Source organism: Cydia pomonella, chromosome 7 (assembly GCF_033807575.1).
Source record: "Cydia pomonella isolate Wapato2018A chromosome 7, ilCydPomo1, whole genome shotgun sequence".
Taxonomy (NCBI): domain Eukaryota; kingdom Metazoa; phylum Arthropoda; class Insecta; order Lepidoptera; family Tortricidae; genus Cydia; species Cydia pomonella.
Genome location: NC_084709.1, coordinates 12,626,100 through 12,651,465, shown reverse-complemented (window position 1 = coordinate 12,651,465; position 25,366 = coordinate 12,626,100). Strand labels below are relative to the sequence as shown.

The window sequence follows — 25,366 nt, the reverse complement described above, 5'->3', positions numbered from 1 at the left end:
GTTTTTAAACAGCTTTAATAGCAATATGAGGCCTTTACTGGCAAACTTTCTATTTACGTCACTTTATTTCAGTTCATAAGTCGATTCCGCGCCGTTAATCGCAAACAATGTAATTGTAATTCCAATGTTGCCTGCTACAACAATTAGATAACAAAGTTTCCCTATCAGCGTCTGCGTTGGCCGTTTCTGAATAAGGCACAGTAAACAAAATAACAGTATTTTAATTGCAAACAAATATTGAAAGCTGTATCGGAACATGCAAATATGAGGGTTAACCATAGGCGTCCATAGCCATCAGTGAAATGAATTAAAAAACATTCTGTTCGTTAAATGGAAAGTAGCGGCGGCCAGACTCGCGAAGGCACTGTTCCATTAACACTTACTTTTTCTTTTCCACGGAAGACCAGCGTCGAGATCCTTAGGTGGTATCTTGACATTAAGCTGAGTGGAGACCTTTTCAGTGACGCTTAATAATAAATTGATTCTGTCGTCTCATGTATTGTTTTCTGAATAAATTTCTTCTATTCTATTCTATTCTATTCTATTCTATTCTATTCTATTCTCTTCAAAACCTGCGCAGTTAGCGACAACAATGCATTAGTTCTATGTATTTAAGTATTTATAAATATTTATATATTATATATATCGTTGTCTAAGTACCCTCAACACAAGCCTTAGTGAGCTTACTGTGGGACTTAGTTAATTTGTGTAATAATGTGCTATAATATTTATTATTTATTATTATTTAATCCAATATTTTTTCGGATTGTAACTTATAATTAGAGTCATAAGGTGACATGCGGATGTCAACTGAAGTTGCATTTCTGGCGCGACATTAAGTACGGCGGCGTCTGGACCAACCTGTCAATTTCAGTGATAAAATGAGTGACGGATTGAACGTCATAATCGCGGCAGTAATGCGACTAATGCGGTGACGAACGTTACTCATTTTATCAAGGAATTTTAAGGATACACCAGCGACATCAACGCTGCAGCAGTAATTTCGCAAGAGTAATGCAGCTGCAGTTGACATCCTAATGACACCTATACTGTTATCTTGTGTTTTAGGAGTTATGGTACTGATTATAATAGCTATATTCTATGGAACCCAGTAGTTAATAGCAACCACAATGTAAGTAGTTTTGGAACGGCTCATATGCAATTTATAACGGTTATAATGTTTTGCGTGATTTGACTTAAGTGGATTTTCTCAGGTGTTATGTTTTACGTCTGTGTTATCTTAATTATATCTCTTATGACGATAGTAAACTTAATTTGGAATCGTAGAATCAGGCGTGAGGTGAAATGTTGATTACGGTTAACGGTCTGAATGCTGCAAAACGTAATTATAATTTGTAATTTGTAATCAAACAACCTACGGGCTTGACTGGCGTATCACATTTATGTTGGCACTTGGCTAGGATTGGGTTACTCGTAGTTAACATAAATTAGCTATTTGGCGCCGGTCACTAGAATACGTATCTTTTATATATATATATAAACTTCTGTTTAACTCAATGGTTGACTGGTAGAAAATGCCTTAAGGCATTAAGTCCGCCATTTGTACAATTTTATATCGTGCAATAAAGCTTGAATAAATAAATACTTACCATTATTTTGATTGACGCAGTACGTACGTACGTATTATTATATTTTATTTGTTTTGCAAGAGGAATTATGTACGCACTCTACTAAAGTTACCACAGAATATTATGTTTCTCTCTTAGCTTAGAGATAAAGCAAGATAAATTCCTAACCCATGAACTATCCAAAATCCCTTAGAAGGATCCGCTTGGCAGCTCTTATTATATCCAGAAGTTATCTTACTTTGCCTCTACAGCCCTAGCTGTAATTCAACGCTCATGTGTAATACGAAGCACAGAATTCACTCGCGCAGAGCGCACCATGTTGTTATACAAAGGAAAACAAACATCGGGGTTTCCCGCCAAAACACGCGCCGTGTTCCATTCCAAAATGGCGCCCGACTCTTTACGACTCCCGTGAAAATTATGGCCCTGTTCGTATGTTCAACTTTTATATCCGCCGTGTTTACTACGCCGCCGTAATAATAATATTACGGCCAAAATGCACGAACTGAAACTTATGGATTATTTACCTGTATAGCCGGTTATGGGGAATATGGGGGTTATTCGCGGACGGTCTAAAACGCAAAATGACTAGTGTAATATTTTGCCTATATCACTTTTAGTCTACATCGTGAACGGTCTAGAACGCAAAATGCCTACATCATTTTCGTCGTTTTATCTTTGTCGTTTTAGCGATGTCGACGGAGCCCCGCTGCCGCAGGGCTCCTACTCTGGGCGGTTTGGCCTTCGGCCATTTGAAGATAACTAACAAACCTAACCTACCTAATGAAAGTGGTCATTTTGCGTTCTAGACCGTTCGCGATGTAGACTAAAAGCGATATAGGCAAAATATTACACTAGTCATTTTGCGTTTTAGACCATCCGCGAATAACCGGGTTATGGTGCTCTTGAAAATTTGTGAAACAGTGATGCTTGCTGTAAAGGGCTCAAGTTGATACCAGAATAGACGAGACATACACGTATACAATAATAATAATACAATTTAATATTGCATTGGCACCCAACTTACATGGTATAATGGGACATGGGTCTAATTTAGCTTGCAAGATTTGACCCAAAAATACATATAAGTACAATCATTACAACGTTAAATAAAAGCTTGTAAAATATTTAGGTCAAGGTCAATCAAGTTTAATACCAAAACCTTCGTATCATATTTAAACGAGAAGTTATGTGAGAAATAAGTTATATTAGAAAGAATAGTAAAAGTAAGTAGTGTGTTCTATCATAGCCATAAAACTCTCGTTTACTTTCTGCATTACATCGTTATATAACTTATCTCATTATAGCAGTATAGTTACTATGAAATTTTTCTACGGTGTTAAAACGACGAATGTGTATACAATGTCTACAACTTCAGTCGTTTTAAAACTGAGAAAGTGGAAGTCTATATAGCAGCATCGATCTGATTCTGATTCATCTGAGCTTCCCCAACTTCGTGAGTCAGTCTAGATGATGTATTGTTTGTGTTTGTTGTGTTCACCCGTGGAAGCAAACTTTAGATTATGTATAATGTACAATATTGCTACATCAGGCAAACACTATAAGTAGAGATATTACAATACGTCGGGTCAATAACTTTAACTCTTATATGAAGTCGAATGTCACGTGACACGCAAAAGGTTCAAATACATTCGGGACATGGGCGCTTCTCCTGTGGACGGCATCAATAATTTGAGTACACATAAATGTTTCACCATACAACTACTAAGAAGTAGACGATATAAACATGCGTATTGAGGTCCAGCAAGAAAATTAAACTTTCAAGTATTGACATATACAGGGTGATTCATGAGACGTGAGCAGGACTAAGCCTACACAATAAGTAAATGTTACTGAATCGTTCACCATCATATTTAAGCAAAACAATCACGCTGTTTATCTGTTACTTAACTTTTTGATACCGACAATTTTTTTTATCTACAATCATGGACACCCTACAACACTTAATTAACAAAGATAAAACCTCTTTAACCGTCATGACAGCACTTTGATTATGAAGAAAACAAAATGTCACAACTGAGTGAGATACGATTTTTCAAAAGTAACCAGATTCCGATGACATTCAATTTGTCACTTGTTATGGATAAAACAAAGAGGGTGACCATAATTGTCGTAAATAAAATAAAACTTTTTTTTTAAACAGTAAAAATTAAATTAACGTGAATCTCACACATACTAGTACAAAACAGTTGCTCATAACTTACTTAATAGACAGGCTTGATCCTGCTCACGTCTCCTGAATCATCCTGTATATATATATATCTAAGGACGGGTCCTACAGGCAATAAGAATGGGGCCAGTACAGCGGTATCACACACATAATTCGAGCCAACACAGTGCAGTCTAACGCCACAACGCGATTGGTTGATGAGTTCGCATCACGCGCGCGATTGTTCGCAACTAGTTGCGTTAGACTGTGTGATTGGCTCGCATTCGTGAGTGACACCACTGAACAAGCACCATTCTTAGTGCCCGTAAGGCCCGTCCTTAGATATACAGGGTGATTCATGAGACGTGAGCAGGACTAAGCATACACAATCAGTAAATGTTAATGAACCGTTCATCATCATATTTAAGTAAAACAATCTCGCTTTATTTCTGTTATTTAACTTTTTGGGAAGGACAAATTTGATAATCTACAATCATGGACACCTTACAACACTTAATTAAGAAAGATAAAACCTCTTTAACCGTTATGACAGCAGTTTAATTATACTGATACTGATACTGATACTTGGGGTAACTCCAGCCAGCAGATCCTGCAGCAAGGACTAGGAAGGGGAGACTACAAGGGGGAGGCGATGTTGATACAAAGTAGCACTGTAGGCTCGCATGACTCTGCTGATTCAACCTAAGAGGCAGCGAGTCGGTGGATTATGTCAGCGTCACATGCCACCGGCTAAGCCTCAAACGCGAAATCAAACAAAGTATGCTCGCACACCGGCTCATTACGCAACAACCCCTGCCACCCCGCCGTAGGCACCCGCAGCCTGCCCGAGACACCGGAGCACCCAGTAGATAGGACTGGAGTGTAGGGTTTGCAGTCAGGATAGTAGGAGAGACGGGAAAGTTTTAGCCGACCCGAATACAAGGCATCGTTAAGTCAGCATGGGGTAGATAGATACTATACTTGGTGTGTAATAAATACTTGGTATTAGGAATGTGAGGGTATGTGACTGCTGTATTATTATTTTTATGAAGCCCCCCCCCCCCCCCCCCTTGTTTCTTACAACTTTAAGAGCCAGATAATCTTATCCTTAATTCGTAATGTCTGATGTTGATCAAAGCGTGGTGACACCTGGGGCTGGCTCCGTATTACATGTCCTACCGCTAGTACCGCCATTGCTTTCGGCTTCCTCTGGCTCTGATTCCTTCCATTTCCGGTTGTTTATATATTCTTTCCACTTGATTCTTTAGGCTGCTTCTGATTTCGGATATGTGTCCCCAATAGGATCAGGGTAATAGTGCCGAATATCGTGGTTCAGTGAGACCTCCCACGTATAGGTATATTGGGCGTCCCTCCTTCTCTTTATATTTCAGAACAGTTTTTATCGTAGCTCTCCTGTCATGACCTGAGGTGATATAAGTGCCAAGATATTTAATTTTATTTAATGGTTGTATAGGTGCAGGAGTATCTAAGAGGACCGTTAGCTTTCTTAATATACGGTCGAGGACAAGCTCCACTATGCACTGTGTTACTGATGATAAACCAAAAGTAATAGCACTTATTAAGCAAGGCTGGTAGGCTCGTACATAATAGCACTCGACCCAATAAACATAGTAGTTTATATAAAATAATAGTAAAATATAAACAACGCTGCCATTAGCACGGTAGAAATATTTACATTTCTTCCTTATCCATAAATATCAAACTAATTCGAGTATATAGGTATATAGTAATTTAAGCGCACCAAAACTAAGCACTTCTAGGCTTCGCGAGGTGCCATCAGGTCACTTTTAGACATGTCAGTGTTAAGACAAGTAGGTAAATCAAGTTGCTTGAGTCGCGCTATAGTTTTCTTATGTATTACCTTTTTCTTCTTTTTTAATACCACAACGGTGGCAAACAAGCATACGACCCTCCAGTGGCGTTACATGTGCGTGTTACCTAGTAATGATTTACACAATTTCAGAATATGTAAATGTCGATAGTAGTTTAGACAATCACGACGGGGTTGGCTGTTCAGCGGACATACAAAACTGGATTATATCACTGCACAACACAGACACTTCTAGCACAAGGAAAACACAAAAACAGATATAATTTGCACTTTGAGCATAACAAAACTGCACTGTCACTTAAAGAAAACACACACATTCAATAATAAATACACACAAACTATTAGTGTTATTAGGTAGTTTGGTCTACCAGAGACCCCTGACACCCTCTTCCATTCCGGTAGGTATCTAATCTATTTCGTAATGCAAAAATGCCTTCTACTGATCATACTTGGTATCTTTTAGTTTGCAATTCAGTCTGGTACTCGTATTTATTTTGAAGTCTCTAGACCAGCATTTCTATTGGGTATATTTCTGACGCTCCGGCGCCGTGTGGTGAAAGTAGCCATACCCTTTTTTTTACAACTGCACAAATGCACGTGTTGGGATGGGACCATTGAAGTTGGACCATATAAAAAAAGAGTTCTGTAGTTAGTTAATAATAGAATGACCATTTGTGGGGCTTCGTATTTTGATTTCTTTGTTTAAGCGAAATTCTCTTGCGTATTGCTTGCTTGGCTTGGCTTGACTTGCTTTTGCCAAATACTTATAATGCAGCGTCCTTCGTACGAGCCCTATAAATCGTTTATTTAGAACGACATTGGAATGATTAAAAAACAAAATTAGAGTTCGTTTACTAACCTGTCTTTAAGTACCTAGACTAGTACGAATGCACTGTACCTATTTTGAGGCAAGAGTCAAGAATGTTCGTAAGAAAACAACAACTGTTACCTGCTTGTACATGCCATAACTGTATTAATTGTGCACAATAACATAATTTTATTTAGAGGTTAAATGGAAAGCTCTCACCAGGTAACTCGTACAGCTCGTACTCTTAACTTCGGCGTATGCGCGGTAATTTTACACATTAAAAAACCGACACACATTAAACCCGCGTTTCTCGGGATATTTTAATAAAGTCGAAAATCAAACGAGAAACCCGCGCGGTCAATTCAACACGGTCCGGTTCGCACATCTGGCGACAGAATGGTCCTCAAAAGGGCTCCCAGAGGCGTCCCGGGACCCGACCAACCTCGACGACGGTCAAAACCAAACTCCCGTTATGACAGCAGTTTAATTATGAAGAAAACAAAATGTCACACTTGAGTGAGATACGATTTTTCAAAAGTAACCAGACTCCGATGACATTCAATTTGTCACTTGTTATGGATAAAACAAAGAGGGTGACCATACATGGCGTAAATAAATTAAAATATTTTTTTTTGAACAGTAAAAAATAAAAGAACGTTAATCTCACAAATATTGGTACGAAACAGTTGCTTATAACTTACTGAATGCTCAAGCTTGATCCTGCTCACGTCTCCTGAATCACCCTGTATATATATAAACATTTATATTTTTAATTACATTAACTGTCATAGCCCATCAATCAGGTTACAAGCCTATACCCGCTACCCTCGACTTGTTACTACGGCCATGTCATAGTCCTCAGGACCACATTACTCACCGGCTGTCGGTTTTACTGGCTCATTTCCGGCAATAACCCATAATGGCGGAACTTTGCCAAATAATTATGCTCAAACGGTCCGAGAGTGCATCGGCTGGAATGGCTTTGAATTGGGAAGAAATGGCTTGTGTTTAATTTCCTGTGACGGGTTTTCGTATGTAAATAAGTATGAGCCTAACACTTTGTTTTCATGAGAATTTCAGTTTTTTGTGATGCCAGCTATTACTGATATGTTATTTGACACGCTCAGTACCCTTAGATTAAAATAGAATATAATTATTTTTATTCGTAAACACATACAGCACAAATTACACGAAATGGCCTCATCTCAGCATGTTGCTGGTGGCTTCCAGCGCTGATCTTCCGATGAGACTGATCAAGTGAGAAGTATCACGGAAGGTAACAGACAAGAAGAAGAAAGTCATAAAATAACATAGAGTGAACAAATGGTTAAATAGGAAAAGTTACACAGCAAGAAGATACAACATAACGACTAAATTAAATAAGGATTATTTATATAAATCAAGCATCGTACACATAGCACTGTATCGGTCCGGTGTAACCATACCTTGGCTGAACATTATAGCTGCATATGCAACTAGCGCCATCGGTAGCTACACGAATTAAAAAGCAATGACAGACCAGACCAATATCGAGCGTTCATTAAATCAATTTTACAGTACATATGTACAGTACAATTTTACAGTGCTACTTTACCGCACTAGTGTGAAAATTAGCATATTACGTTACTGTGTCGAACATTTAAAGGGTCATATGTACTGTAAAACGTTGTACGATACATGTGCGAATAGGTAATTCGCAACTCGTGTCGATTTAAAACACTCCCTTTGGTCGTGTTTTAATGTATCGCCACTTGTTTCGAATTTCCTATTTTTCGCACTTGTATCGTAATGTACTATTATAAGATTTGCTTATTATCAAAATAGAAGGCATAAAGCATTTCATCTCCACACGGGAGGCAGGTGTGGTCACGGTTCGGTACGATATCAATGGATTTTTCAAAAGTTCCCCGGTAACTGTGAAAGCTCGTAAAAAATTATATTAGGTATATTTGACAATGACAATGATGACCTCAATGCTCAAGTCATTACGGCCAGTTGTTGACAAAAGTCTCTGATCGGAACTAATGGATGTCCTACACACGTGTCGGCTCTCCGCGATTCATTTGTCATCCGCCTTTTTGGAGCCTTGCTCGTTTTGTCAATTTTCACTTTAGGAGAACCGTATAAAGTACAAGTACAAGTCTACATAAGTATTATACGGTCAGCTGCAAAAAGTACCTTCCCTGCGTACTAACTTCTATGCAGAGGGGGTACCTTTTCTTTGTAACTGTACGTGGTAGTTATCCCTAACTACCTAATACTCATTATTTTTGTTTTATGTTCTCAGGTTAGGTACAAAATTGTAAGTATATAGCCCTGTAATTATGGATGTACCTATTGCTTAAATTCAGTAACGGTGTTTAAGTAGATTTATATACTTTTCTCTAATTTCAATAAATTGTAATGAAAAATAAGTGTAAGCTGTGCTATTGGGAAACGCGCATGTTACAGTGATATTGATATCACACTCACTATTTATTACACTCGTCAAAACGAATTATATTGTGATGTTCTTCTTACCCCATCCCATTTCATTCCCTCATAAATATTCTGCCTGTCGCAGCAGTCTGTACCTTCCTAGGCTAAATCTTCAGCTAAATACTCAAATTAAACCCCTATTCAAAGCATCAAGACCGTTAGCTCCTACAATTTAGTGAAATCAAACTGCTGTAGAACAAGGGTTGCAAATTGTGTAACACGCAACATAATCGTTACGATAAATCACGGCAATCTTGCCATTAATCAGAAATATTGTCTCTTTCATACGAAACCAGGGGTCGGGCTTTCATCGCTGGAAAAAAACAACCTGAAAACGTAATTAACGGTCATTCCAGTCACGTGCCTATGCCTCTGTCCGAAATTAAATCCAGAATATGTATGGCCGTCTAAATAAATTCACTTTTTCTGATTATATAGGTACTCGTATTGAATCACATTACCATTTCAAAGCGATTGTAATAATTTGTATGAAATTATATAATTAACTACCCCTAAATAATTCATGCCACTTTTTAATGCTATGTCATGGATTTCGGGGAAACAAAATTACTCCTTTATAAGCCTCTAATTTGAAAAATAGTCATTAATTTCGGGCTAAAAGCTTTGACTGTTAAGTTATTAAAATCAATATTATTTAACAAATTTTAGTCATTCTCCATATTTCACTGTCACAGATACTACCTTTGAAACTCTTTGGCAACAATAAACACGGATAGTTCGTAAAAACTAGCCGTTGTTAGAAAAATAAAAAAGATAGCGTAAAATGATCCCAGTTTTATGGGCAGCAGACAGTTTGAAGCTTGGGCTAACGGACTCAATTTACTCACTCATTTAGTTGATCCTGCCTAGTAATAATCTCTTTGTTTTGTTTTACTATTTATTAACTAACACTAACTTAATAGCTGTTGGTGTGCAATGAAACACACAGAAATGAAGAAAGATACATGCAGAAACAAGAAAAGTTTATTAAAAACCGTTATAAATTTACTGAAACCGTTCATTTATACTCTAGCTCATTTCCCGTGAGAATAAACTTTTTTATTGCTTTCCTGACTGTAAACTTATTAATGGAATGTTACATATACATAGATATCATCGTCCACAATTCTTCTGAAACAGAGCCTATGTAAACAGTTCTTCGAAATCTATAAATCCTGCAACTAAAATATTCATCAGGATGTTTTACAGAGGGGGAGCTCTCGCAGGCCCCGTTCGCCATTTGTAAATGGATTTTAAATTAATAACATTCACCTAAGGGATTGTCTAAAGCATTTGATTATGAGATGGCGGACTATCGGCTGGTATTGGATTACTTTTAGACGTGAGCAGAAAAACAAGCCGGATCGTAAAATTAAATTGATTTCGAGCACGGAACAGTCATCGCTAGTGTGTACGTTTGCCGATATAGTGCGCTCGAGTGAAACATAAAATTCAAGGGTTTCTGTAAAGTTTGGAATATTTATGCAAGTTGATAAGCTATCTATGACAATATATATTGTGTATTCGATTTATACTCGTGTATTCGAACAACTTGTAAAATGTACATATTTGTAGAAAATAAAAATAACTAACTCATTTAAACTCATATCATTTTTCCTTCTTTTGGTCTCAGAAATGCGTGGTTAAAACCTTTCAGGTTCCTCGTGGTACACCATGTATATGGTATAATTATTACCTATAGAAGCCCTTTTCAGAGAGTTTCACATTATTGATACTACACATTACTGATAGGTACACTTAAAACACAGTAATTTGCTGGGCCGCCTCATGATTTGAGTGCAAACATTTCACAGCGTCCACTATTAAACCGCTTTACTTAATAGTGTATGTTCGCTGACCACTGTATCACAAGCAACACTGTAAAATAAATCCTATTTAGCTCGTTTTACGCCAATTTCGAGATTCAGCACGCGATTCTGACGTAAAAGGTTTATTCAAACACCTCACAATCTCAGTAAACATGATCTCGCTTTACGTATTGTTTGAACAGTTCCCGAGCTCTTGTTATAATAGACATGAGATCAAAATGTTTCGTGAAGTTTCGTTGTGCCGGTCCAACATGCCCAAATTAGCTGCGACAATAGACCGATCGGTGTGTGCAAAGCCAGGTAATTAGCGAGCGTTGGTGCACAATAAGTACCATAACACGACAGATGTGGACAGTAGCATGCATTCCACATTAAGCTGACTATATGCGAAGTACCGAAGGTAGTTATTTTGATCACAATGCGTCCTGAGGCAAAAGGATACCTACTGGCCCGAATTTTATACTTATATGGCCTACCTATTCTCATTCTGTAAAATCAAATCAATCAAATCCGTAAAAACGGCAGGTAAGCATAGAAATATCGTATTTATGTGTTACTACTATTTATGTTATACGGCTCAGTAATCTTCATCATCTTCGGTATAAGCAAAGATGTTATGAGATTTTTTCGCGAAACAGACGGTACTTTCTGCATACTCCTAAAAATAAATGTAAATATACGTATTTCATATTTTAATTATATTTTAGAATCCCTGGAATTTCTTTACATACTACGGCTAACTTTATTTACAGCTACAGCCAAGTTTCGAGTGCGGCAAGTAAGGCCGATACGAAAGAACTTTAAAACTGAGGCTTTAAAGTTCGTCAAAAGTTATGTCTGAACGAAAATAGAACTCAAGTGTTCTGTTATTCATTGAAATTGAAGTGAATAAAGAAGCGTTTTTATCGTCTAAGGGCCTACCGCTAATATAAAAAAATCGAAAATCGTTATCTGCCTCTCTGTCGCGCTTGCGTGTTCGAACGATAGACAAGTACTGCTGTTACTTGGTAATTATATTATTGATAATGATTTATTATACATATGTGTGGTAAAATTGTGTAGGTACACCGCCAGTACTATCTCCTGAATTTACTTCATAACTATTGTAGATATGACAAGACTAGAGTTGAAAGTTATAAATTGCTTCCTCAAATCAAGATTATAACCAACTTCATAAACAACATGTGTTCAAAGCAAACTTGTTAAACTAATATCAATAAATCCTCGTATCATTGTTCTCGGAATTAATTTAATTTCTGCGTACACGCCGTAACGTATTGACAGAACGAACAAACACAATTACATGTTCAGTGGCTCGCGTCGCATTCTGTGCGGATTAAACCTCGAATATACCGCCGTATGCCATATACACATAGCTCGGCGATGTACAGACAAAACAATAGGCTAGTTTAGACTAATATAGTTTCACTTCAATCACGAAATCTAATAAAAACATAACTTTAAACTTAGTTTTTTCACTTGTATTGTATAATTAGAAAATTTGGCGGTTACACTAACTAAGACGTCATGATTTAACTATTTCGTGAAGTTTATAAAATATATGGCTTAAGACGAAAGTTGAGGACCCGCTCGAGATCGCCTTTTCATACAAACTAGGTCCTCAATTTCCTCTCTGGTTATTAGCATTATTGAAAATATTTTGACAAAATATGTTGTATATCAACCACATATATACCCCTTCGTTTGATTTTTTTTCGAATTTTTAATTATTATAAGAGTTATAGGAGCATTTAAACATTTGTATGAAATAAAAAATCTAAAAAAAGTCAAACTTAGGGGCATGGCCACGATTAATACTCGTATACATGAAAATTTTAAAAATATTTTCATTTATTTTAATATCCAGAGAGAAAAATGGGGACTACGTATGTATAGAGAAGCGGCCGTCCCCTTTCCACTTTTTTCCTAGAGATTATTACAATAATAAATACAACCCGTTACAAAACTAGCCCAATCTTTATTAGTAACTATCACCTGTCATTCTCCAGATTTGTGCCTGCGTCTAAACTCCGTCAAACCTATACTAAATGCATGAAAATTAGACGGAGTCGAGTCTGACCGCAGTTATATAATTTGAGAATGATGCACGCATATCACAACAAAATCCTCTTACAGTAAATTAAGTACGTGTTACTTACAGAAACTAATAGAAGGTGTGTGACACGGTACGTCATGGCCATATGGCAAAGCCCGTAGCTAAGCCCCGGCCAGAGAAAATCTCCAAAACAGCCCTTTCAGAGCCTAATCCTAAACCTATTCGGTTTGGACCCAACAAAAGGCACGGGCACGATAAAGGGATTAAATTTTGTAAAATTTATAGCTGTAGGTGGTATTAAAATTGTTGGCGTGTGAAGATATTTGATTCTGGGCGGATAGTCGACCCTTTCCAGCAGTTTGCTGAGAGGATTGTTTGGGGTTCGGGAATTTTTAGGGGCTTTGTACGTTTTAAGTGAGTATCTGATACTTCTGTTTAATTTGTTTGAACTAATTAAATGATCAAGTGGCAATATATGGGAACAATCACTTTTCCGCTTCCGCTTTAATAATTGTTATTACATATTTCAACAAGGTTTAATTATATTATAGGATATGTTATTAATGTTTAATATACAAAGGTATTATTAACGCCTATGCACCAGACATGCGGTCCCAATAACATATTGTAATACCGTAAATTTACCATATTATAATAAGCAAGTACGCTTGACTTGGATACATATAATATTGCAGTGTTTGTACTATATTCCTTGGCAATTAGGTTTAACTACAGAATATAGATATTATTTACATTGCTAACTGTACCACCAGCATCAAATATTTAAAGTAACAAAGGTGTGTTACGATATATTTCGATACGACGACCAGTCTGGTCTAGTGGGTAGTGACCCTGCCTATGAAGCCGATGTTCCCGGGTTCGAATCCCCCTAAGGCCATTTATTTGTGTGATGAATATTTGTTCCCCAATCATGGGTATTTTCTATGTATATAAGTATGTATTTATCTATATTCGTATGTATATCATCGCCTAATACCCATAGTACAAGCTTTTCTTAGATTAGGGCTAGGTCGATCTGTGTAAGATTGTCCCCAGATATTTATTTTTTTATATTTAGCCACTTTTGCCGTCACTATCTATTTGATGCTGTACAACACTGAAGACATTCTTTCCCTCTTTAATATGGATATTGCCCTTCACAAAATGAACTACCATATCCGAAAATCATCCATTAAAGCAAAGTGTCAACTGTTTGCTACTCAGAGTTGTTCTAAGTCGCAATACTCGTATAACTCGTATTCAATTATCCCGCCCCGCCCAAGGCAGACCCTAACTTAATGCCCTTAATTTGTGAATTATCTTTACAAGGCCTATGTTTTCTGAATCCCGTCTTGGAGGCCAATTCCGTTTCAGCAATTTGACTTCTTATTTTATTACGACCTTGACCGTGAGCACCAATCAGCGTTAGTGGGGCCTAGTTGAGATGACAATTGTTGATATAAAAACGCCAGTCGAAACTTGAATAATATATGGAAACAGACACGTGACATTTCGTGACATCTGTCATCCCAATATTTTTTTTCTTTTCGTTTGGCGCTTGTCGATGCACGATTGTCACCTTGGCTAGGCCACCAGGACTCGTCTTACAAGGAATATCCCTCGCGCACTTATTGGTGCGCTAGAGATGTCTACTGACTGGATTCAAGGTCGTATCAGAATGAGATGAAAACATTATCAAATTGTTACAACGGGATCGGCCTCTTTACCCTCTCAGGATTTACCGCAGCAGCTCTCAACTGATCTCCCTTGAAATCAGACCTAAATTAGGCCGTTTCTAACTTAGACTTTAGAGCCCGTTGTAATTTGGTGGATCAGTGATGTGGTCACAATTAAATATTTTCTTAATAGAGACAAGTAAATTTTGGCCTTATGGTATTGTATTTATTTAAAGACTGTGCCTTTCTAACTAACCGAAATCAGTATGACTTCAATTTGAGGTTTCTACTTATAAATCAAACGAAACCTAGCCAGCATTAGTTTATCTTTATAACAAATACGAATATCAAAATGGTTAAGAACGGCTTGTTGAATTTGACAGATATTTAGAACGCCAACGTTTGTATATAGTCCTAGTTAGATGGACGTTATATTAATAAAATAGAAGCTTGTCGTTAATTTATTCAACCCAGGATTTCCAACAGATTCAGTTATATTAGAATGACACTAAATGGACCTGAAATCCATTTAAAGGTCCCTTAATGAAAACAGATTGTAATTATATGATCCCTCAGTCCGTACTTACTCTGAGAAATGAAAGGTCATACTTAAATGGTTCCGTTTGCAGAATATCAATGAGCACAGACCGTATTGGGGAGATAAGATATCAAGATTTTAGTTGAGATTGCAATGCTCTGTCATTTAGTTAACAAATAGGTGTGATTAGCATAAACAAATCCTATATACAATACAGTTGATTTCGGGTGCATTTGAATCTAGTTTACATAATATGTTTACTTAAAAGACAGCCAGCCTCACATTGTTTGACGGAAATGTATACACATTGGGATTAACACATTCACCGCTGAGCTAGGGTCATAGCGCTACGTCGTAACAGATAACACAGGTGTGTAGAGGAAATGCATCGTAAAGGCAAAACGACAATGTGTCGTGATTAGTGCTGAATGGGTTAAGCCAAATCAGTACCGGAAATCTTACTTTATTTCTGACATTGTCGTAAGTAGATAACGATTGTACCTAATTCTGTATTATTACCTCAAACGAACAGTAAAACTACAAATGAATAATCCGACACGGTATGGATTAAACATTTTTATAATTCATTGATTTAAGAGTCAGGCATTGTGGAATTATTCATCCGCGCACTTTTTGTCCGCCCCACCTTATTGCCTCTTCTGGATGGTTTAAAATTACTTGATTAATGGCAAAACTTTCAGAAATTAGGTATTCCAATCTATAAACACAAAGTTACCACATACCTAACGTATGGCGTACTTCAGCTAATCTGCCGAAACCAGGATCCTCAACGGTTAAGCAGAGTTAAAGTACTAAAGGGGTCTAGCAGTAATTAGTGTCGGCAAGTGTCAGTCAAAGTCAGCCCACCTTTATGAATATAGACGAGGTAAAAGCCACTATGTGTCTAACTAGTTAAAGCTTGTTCAAAATTGTTCAGTCGAGTTAGACTAGTTAGTGCTCCATTTCGAATGAGACAGTTTGTTTCTGAAAATGAAAATGGGATTGTTAATTAGTTGTAGGTTTAATATGGATACAGTTAAGCGAAATGCTCAAAATCTGAACACAATTATAATCCTAAAACAGCCGCGGACGGACCGACTACGAAACCCTAAAAACCCGGCAGATTTTTTAGTATTATTCTTTGCTGAGTACTACTAGTTCATACACTAGTCATTGACAGCGTTGTGCTTTTTGCTTGCAAAAATTGATTGTTTGATAGATTATTTATTGCAATTGAGTATTGGCAAGATGCGAAGTCGGTGGAGAGAGAAGTGGTGCTGATTCTCACAATTATCACGTAATCTTATGGAATGTCAAACTTTAATGCTAGCGGCAGCCGTTGGAACTAATTTAGTCCATAAGATTTAACGTAGAAAAGCCTACAAAATGAGGGCAGCACCAGTCGTGCACCTAGCGAATGTATGGCGATAAAAATTTCCAATAGTAAATTACTTCTAAGCGTCTAATCTTAAATTTGATGCAAACAGGCGGAATCCTTCAGCCAGTCCGATAAATTTGGTTTGGGTATTTAAATAGGAAACGATTTTCGAAAAATAAAAACCAAGTTTACCTAAATTAAAACGTAATGAAATGTTATTATGTAGCCAACAATACATACATAAATCAACTATAACACCGCTTTTAAACGATAACCATAATTTGTTTTTTATTCTGTTTATCAGCAAACTCATCTAGCTCTTAGCAATTATTTTTTTATGAAATGATCCCCGAGAGCAGGTAAAATATTTTGAGCGCACATTTTAAACAACACCTCGACCCTTCTCACACTTAATTACTATCCCTACTACTGGCTAATGTCTGACGCCTAACTGATGCGATGCGTTATCATTTTATCATATCTATTCACTTAGTATTTTCATATTTATTATAGAACATGTTAGTTTTTCAAATAATAAATAGAGAGATAGAGTGTAAACAAAAACACACAAATCGAAGGCTTACTCAACCCAAAGATGATAATATAATTCATAATAATATTATTATAGCATAATATAATTGTCATAAATAATAGGTATAAAATAAATATAAATCTAATCTAGAACAGGCGTGTACGTCTTCTCGTTACACCATGGTAACCTGATCTACATTTAACTCTTTGAAAAGCGGAATTGATTTCAGCGCGTGAGCATTAACTAGATGCCAAAAGAAAGGTGAGATGTCAGTGAAATGAAAACAAATTAAAACAGAACTCATTCCATTCTGCAGTACTTTCTCCGCCAGAAAACACCGGCTGCTCAAAGCCGAATACTATGTTATTACACGAGGTCCAAATTACCTTTTATTCTGAACCAATAATTACAAGAGAATGCGCGGCCGGACGCGCCAGAGCTTCATTTAAAAGACGACTTTACATTTTAAGTGGCAGAGCAAAAAATGAATCGACATCAGTAGAACCAATTATATGACCATCAGGAGCGTGGCTCATGTAAACTGGTTCTTCCTGTGGACCGTCCATCGTGCGTATTTTTCAACATCTTTCCTTTCGCTTTTTAGAGCTGGTTTTATGCCACTTTGTTTGGGTTTGTTTTAAATGAATTTGGGGGTTGGGGGTATGAAGCCGACGGTATTTCTTGATGTTTAACAACATTTTGCATTATGGCGAGGTTTTGCCTCGTAAAACTTGCCGGATCCACGGCGAGGCAATTTATTTCGCGTTATACCCGCATGGAGCGTTTGGGGTTTTTTCAAGAGTTCCCCGGTCGCCCCGGGCGAGAACAACCCTTTTCGCTGTGTGAGCTGTACGTGGAAGAATTTTCGGTTTACGAGTTAAAAATAAAGCTTTACTGCCGGAAAAAAGAGATGCTCTAGTTATACTACGGGGAAAAAATATTTTCCGTGTCTTATTTATAATATTTATATTAAGGTGTGTCAACCACGCAGTATCATACTATAACTGTAGAATAGGGAGCTATCTGCACGGAAAAGAGACTCGGACACGACTGCCCAGTTGTGCACTTATTCTTGTATGCAACGAGTACCATGCCCGTATGCAACGTGTATCGTGCCTCTGAAACGTGAAGTATGTCTGACTGAAAAAAACTATACAAGATACACAAAGTGACGATGCTCTAGAAGAAAGACAAGAAAATAGAGGAAGAATATTGGACATTTATTTAGAAACTTGATCGATATACAAGAAAAATTTTAACATATTCGTATGTCATCATTTTAATTGAATGCGTTCATGGAGAAAAATGTAGACATTTGAAATAAGTCACTATTAAATGCAGGTGCATTCCGAGACTAAGGAGATACTGACATAGCGTCCTGTCGGTACGTCATAATGTGCATTATGTGGCTACAATTGTGGGTAAACACGGATCATAGGCAACGTATGGTACCTACGCCAGCCGCGTCATTTCGCCTATGATATATTTTGGGCGAAAATTGCTGAACGGGTCCGGTCATTGCATGCTACGGTGTTCGCTAGTTCGCCGCCTTCGCCGAAACATTGTAGCAAATTATCTGACACTTTACCAACTCGAGCGTGAAGCGCATAGTTACGCCAATTTCAGTAAAGTATTGTAATATTTATAATCACGTAAAATACCATGGTATGATGTGTAATTTAACGTCAACAAAATATTTCTGCCACCCATTATAATAGCCTGGCCGTCATTCCTGCAGACCACAAATACGGGCTCTACGCCTCGCCTTTTGCACTTGTAAATAAAATTTAATGACAAAATATTGCCATTCCGTGATTGTTTGCTCCGAAATGGAAGGCTCAAATGTTTTTCCATCTCTGCTGAAAACTTGACAGGAAATTGGAACAAAGTTTCTGGAGAACTCGTCTGTTTCACGTGGAAATTCCCGGCTTATTTATTGCCTCTGCGGCGTTTGAGCATCGATCCAATATACTTTGACCTGATCGTAAGAAGTTTTGACTTGGGATCGCGATAAACTTATTGGGCTGATTGATTCATTGTCGACTTAACATTCTTAACTTGAATAAAAGTTAAATGTGAATACCGCTTGAAATTAGCCAACTTATATTGTTTTAATTAGTGTAGGTAAATAGAGTCAAGAAAACTATATTGGAACAAGTATCGCGTATTTACCCACCTCTATTAGAATGGCACATTATGTTTGTCGCAATCTTTCATGGTGCGTAGGTATCAACACACGAAATTAGAAATCCATATCTGCATAGGCAATATTCACCAGACAGCGCGTCTCGTGGATATATAAAATTTATATTATGTATACCAGCTAATTGTCAGATAACAACATTACGATATCCAGACTAATTTTATGTCAAAGAAAAAACTAGTGCCTATGCCAATTTAGATTCCGGGATTAGTTGCCAAGCGGACCCCTGGCTCCCATGAGCCGTGGCAAAATGCCGGGACAACGCGAGGAAGAATGAAAGATTATTTTATATCACATATATCTCATATAGATAGTTTATTATTGTACAATTGACTGTTGATCGCAAGCGCACTTAAGTGTTTGACTCTATTTAAAACCCCCGGCGACGCAAAAAGAGGGGTGTTATATGTTTGACGTCAATGTCTGTCTGTGGCATCGTAGCTCTCCAACGGATAGACCGATTTAGATGCCGTTTTTTTACTTGAAAGCGAGTTCCCTTGCGTGGTTCTTAGCTATGTTTGATACAAATCGATCTAGCACTTTGAAGAGTATCAGCTCGTTTCCAAAATTATGTAAGGTATTTTTGGCATAATTTTTTTTTTGACATACAGCGTAGGGACCCCCCTACGCTATTAAATGTTTTAATTTATTTATTATTGTTTTTGTGGATATCAGTCGACATTCGCATATACAAGGTGCCCGTGAGCATTGCGAGAGATTTTAACGGTGCATTCCTGATGGCAACAGAAGCAAAAAATGTTATATGAGTTTTTGTGAAATTCGACAAAAAAAAATGTTTTTTTTTCCCCTTTTTTTGAACACTCCTGTACATAAAACGTATTTTTTATTTATAAACACATAACCTAAAATTAACTAAAAAGTTTTTTTATTTTATAGGCTACCCCTCTCGATACATTTTTTAAATTTTCGATATCAATCAATAGGTATGTCCAGACTAGACCTCGAAGTGGCAATACCGCAGTCAAAAATGTGTTTTGTACCGACTTATGGCGAAAGAATGATTTCGAAAAACATTTAATTATCTCTGAAACTAGGCCTAATCCAGAAAATTTTATATGACATTTTAGTTTCTAAGTATTACCAGGAATGCTTAGTTAAAATGTCTCGCAATGCTCACGGGCACCTTGTATACAACGAGATTTTTTATTCATAGTAGGTGTGTTATAGGCCTATTGTATTATATTATTAACTGATAACAAGACTCACGATCGCTCGGTGCCATCGAAGCTGCCTCACACCACGCCGCCACTACCACCATCAATAACACTAGTTTCAAAACCACCATGTTTAACACTGCAACTTTGTTTACCTGCTGTCAACTTTATATAGGGGCCGTGGACAACACAGACGATATTAATGTAGACCACACAACTTACTGTGGCATCTCTGAGCACATTCTCTTGGTTTGTAGTTGAAATGTAGTTTGAATCGCTAAGCAAATTCAAAAAACTAGTACATAATTTACTATCCACAACTAGTATATTGAAACGTCTGTAGTAAAAAACATTGCATTATAGTTGTTAAGTTTTATTTGTCGGATCTTTTTTGTTTTTTCTTTGTATGAAATGCATGCTTTTAAGTGATTGTTGCACTTAGAACCAGGGATCGGAAACCGGTATTTTTTGTATGGGAACGAAAACGGTATTTTTTCGTTCTTTGTTAATTACTTCATTTCTAATTAGGCAATCTAATAATACGAAGTCGTTATCTGAAAACACAACTGAGTCCTACATTTAGAGTATAAAATAAACCGAAATATATGGTTATTTCGATGTTTTTGCAAAAAACCGGTTCCGATCCCTGCTTAGAACATCACTAAAAGTTCTTGTATATATTATTTTCTTTCTGTGCTAGTGTAAACATTTGTTGGTAAACCAAATAAAATAAAAAGAAATGGATTAGTGACTGACAAGAGAAGAAAATCAACTGTTTTTACGCAGCAACTTCTCTTTCCAGACATGTAACTAAACGGTCGAAACTAATTCATATTTCTAAATCGATTTGTTTTGGATTTTTATACGAATGGCTTTTTTTAGATTATTGTTATATTTGGCGATCGAGTCGATAATCAGGAATCGTTCCGATTCAAAGTAGTAGCCGTACTTAGTGCTTACATTTTTCCTATCACTCACTCTAACACTCCAATACTCGTAACACTAGGGTATTCCCCATTCATACAAATCTCGATACATGTGGCTTCTATGTCATTGTATGTCTGGCATGGCCGCCTACACCGCATTATCCACGACCTTGGCAATTGGACAATCAGCTCATCTCCGGACCTGCGTAATTCTGTATTGTTCCGATTGTTATTGTCATGTACCTTTGACCCTTTGTCTCAAACGTACTTTATTTTATAATGGCAGTATTAGCACGGGTGCACCATACAGACTACCTGTCCTTTTTTAGGGTTCTGTACGGAAAGGGTAAAACGGGACCCAATTACTGGGACTCCGCTGTCGTCCGTCTGTCTGTCTGTCACCAGGTTGTATCTCATGAACCGTGATAGACAGTTGAAATTTTCACAATTGATGATCTGTTGCCGCTAAAACAACAAATCCTAAAATGTACGGAACCCTCGGTTCTCAATCACATCAGTTTTTTTTATTTGGAGTTTACTGTTTTATTTCGGTAGTTATCAGTGCGATCAAGCCGGGTGTAAAGGCGGCCAGTTAATTTTTCGTACACATAAGGTTAGATGTGGTAAGATCATTGTTTATTGTGCTCAAGGCAAGACAAACACTGACGATTCCACTGACAATTTCATAAAATGTTCTTCTTGTTCAGGTGTTAGTCTTATCCCATTTCACCTTACACATATTGTCGCTAGTAGCTACTGTATCCTGACTATCAAATATTGTAGCCAAATCCAAGCTAAAATGCCTGCGTAAATTGTTTTTAAACATAAAAGTATTACGTTATCTCAAGTGGTTCCTCTGAATAATTATCTTAATTTAGTTTGACAGTTTGATAGCACAAAGCGAAGACAAACGCGCGATTGATGTTATTTTGTTTCCTGATAAATGTTCGGTAGATTTTCTCCATAATGGAAACTGATGAATCATAGAACTTAAATAAGGGAGCGGCTCAGTGGTGCGGCGTCCCGAAATATTCTGCATAATACCCTCTCCGTACCTACTGAATTTGCCTTTTTCTTAAAGACTTAAAAAGGTTTAGAATCTGAAGTTGAAAATCTGTACAACTGGTTCGTTTCGTCGAGTAAAATGTGGAAGTTACGAGTCATCATCATCAGGCTGATAGCCTTTTATCGCCCATTGCTGAGCATATTCTCTTCTAGTACGCCACTTATCCTGGTCCTGCGCTAATCTCATTCAGAAGTGACCCGCAGTCTTCCGAATGTCCGAATGGAAGTTACGAGTACGATTGGTTTTCTTGAAAACTTTTAACCGTTAAGTCCTTTGATCGCTTAGTATAATGATAAGATGAAAAAAATGCTGGTACCTCTACCTACCCTACTGTAGATGGTTTTGGAAACTCTGTAATCAACCTAAGCTCTTTGGGTTCGATAGTCGGCGACAATAGCTCAACACAAATATAATATGGTAAATATTGTAATAACTAATTAAGTAAAGATAAGGATTAAATCGGACAGTTTTTGTCCGAGTTCCATTAAATTATTAGCAGCTTATCGCCAAATGGAGCTAGCTCGTATATTCTTGTCTTGAAATAACCCAAGAGCTCCTATTATATTTCGGAGTAGCAGTATCCGCATAAAGCTACTGTTCTTTTTTACCCAACATTATCATTAATTGAGCAATATACGAGAATTGCATTACAATTGGAAATACACATGTGCCAGACTCAAATAAGTAATAACAAGAAGGGTGACAAAACTGGCTTGACTTGTGTCGTTGGACGCTATGAGATTTAAAATGCAGGGGCTCCTCGTCTAGTTCAACTTCAAATATATGACTATATTTAAAAAAAATATATCTACCTCTTAACTAGAAAGCCCGCAAACAGCTGCTTATGGAGGGTAGAGGTAAGGAGAACTATCTCTTATGGGAGAACTGTTGCTAGTCTCCAGCTGGCAGCTGTAAATAATACTTCGAAATCTCCGGTGGTGCTATTAGGGTAGCACAAGGACATGACATGAACTTATACGTTATTGACGGAGTGAATTGCGCTGTCAGTGATTAGATTTTTTTATTGGAGTCTGAAATTTGTTCACGATGTATTGCGGCGCCAGCTATTTAAGGTTTTTTGATGAACACTTCATACACATAGATTGTTCTCCTTACCTCTACCCTCCATACAGCTGCTTATTACTTGCTGTCATAGCGAATACGAACCTGTATAGTAAGAATTTTTAGATGTCCGAATGTTACTCAATAGCTCTTTTTACAAATCGAAAATCTTAAAAACTAACTACTTATAGGTTTTATTTATTTATTTTAGGTACTTCGTTGTTCAAGATATCTACTGCATAATTATATATAAATATATTTACTGGCTATTTTTATCATTGGCTGAACGATGTTTAAATTCGATCATTAATGTTACAACAGTTATTCTTGATTTTAATATCGTATAGTTTTTTCGTGCAGGGGGAATATTTTTGGAAGGATAATGGTTAGACGTCCTCCTGTTTGTTGTAAAGGTTTAACCCAGCTTAGTGCACGCAATCGATACAAACGCGTTGCTTCCATCTTTTGTTGTTAGGGGTTGACAGCCCCTTCGGCCACCCCACTGCGATGTAATTAACAGCGCTTGCAGCGATGCCAAGCGGTTTGTGCTTAACTGTCAAGGACAGTGAAAAGTAAAGTTTTTGTAGTATTTCTATTCTGCAATGCACCTGATATATTTCTCTTGAGTGTAAATCCAACAAGTCCGAATGAGTCCAAAGGTAGTACCGATCAAATCGCAAGAGTTCGGTGCTACACCGAATGGCTTTTTTAAATTAAGTAATAATGTAAATTTATCCGTAAAAGGGTTTTAGTTTATTTTATACTATATAATGATTTATCACAATATAGTAAGTATACCTCTAAGGATATAAACATATTCATACTCCAAGTGAAACAAACCCATATATTTGTTAGACCACTATAGTAGTATAGATATGTATACTTAAAACTCGAAACATGTTTTACCCTTCATTTTCTTTCGTCACAGTCGATTAGGCATTTCAATGTGCGTTCACAAAATTTTAATGCGTAACTGCCAATGGCCGACGTGTACGTATTGCTATTTGATTTTTAGCCGATTAGGTATAAATAGAGAGGGTGCTTTTGGATGACTCACTGCACCAGAAAAAAGTTATGTTGTAAGGCGCATCTTACTCAAAGATTCCTAATTTCTAAGCGTTTATGCGATTAGAAGTTATGAAGTAAGCATTTTATATTTATGCCTAAGGGCCACTTGCGCGTTCCAGGATTCGCGAACTAATTCGGAGCAAAGAGAATTTTAAATAGAGGTGAATTTGTCAAAGAAAACTTTGTAGCCACAGTAAATTTACTTCGTTCGAAACGATGATGCCATACCTTTGGCCTATGGTCTATTAGATGGCGCCACTTTTTGATATTTAAGAATACATATCAGTGAAATAATAAGGATCAAAGTCAAATGGCGTTCTAATATTTTAATAATATGTCGAAAGATGGCAGTAAATTTACTGTGGCTACAAAGTTTAATTTGACAATCCACCTCTATTTCAAATTCTCTTTGCTTCGTTTAAACTCGGAGTTAACAGTACCCTTAGTTATACAATGAATATAAATTACTTAAGACTAAAAATTACTTACCTACTATAAAATACCTACCATATTTTACCCTTTATTTGTTTCGCCACCGGTAAATAACCACGAAAACTGACGTGTGACCTGCATTAGCTATTTGGTGATTTCTAATGTCTGATAATTCCGAAAATTAACTCTAATATATAATGACTTAAAAATGATTTTCGAAATTATTCGAATACACAATATTGTAATTTCAGTTTAATTAACAAAGGTATTTTTGGACGTATCACTATCACTATACGAGTTTAAACGTTTTACGAAGCATGTAAAATTGTCAGTGCTCGAGTTTTGATATCAAATTATTTGATATGTATGTAAGTACATTCGGTTAGTACAAAACTTCCCTATTATAACTACTTAACTTACACATTACTCGTAAATTTTACCCTACGTCAAGTTTCATTAAAGTTGATTAAACTTCAACGTGTCTATTTACAAATGGAAATGACCAACTACTGCTTACGTAACTTTGAG

The 25,366-nt window shown here is 36.9% G+C and overlaps 2 protein-coding genes across 6 annotated transcripts in view; one reads left to right on the top strand and one right to left on the bottom strand.

Moving 5' to 3' along the window:
• Window positions 1–20,470, bottom strand: part of LOC133519853 (calcyphosin-like protein) — a 70,845-nt gene extending 50,375 nt beyond the window's left edge. Inside the window, exon 1 of the mRNA XM_061853992.1 lies at window positions 20,337–20,470. Coding sequence (XP_061709976.1) covers window positions 20,337–20,415 — 79 coding nt within the window. The 5' untranslated portion in view covers window positions 20,416–20,470. The remainder of the gene's footprint in view (window positions 1–20,336) is intronic.
• The window catches only part of LOC133519849 (protocadherin-like wing polarity protein stan), a 219,077-nt gene that overhangs the window by 10,138 nt on the left and 183,573 nt on the right, over window positions 1–25,366 (top strand). The window lies entirely within an intron of this gene.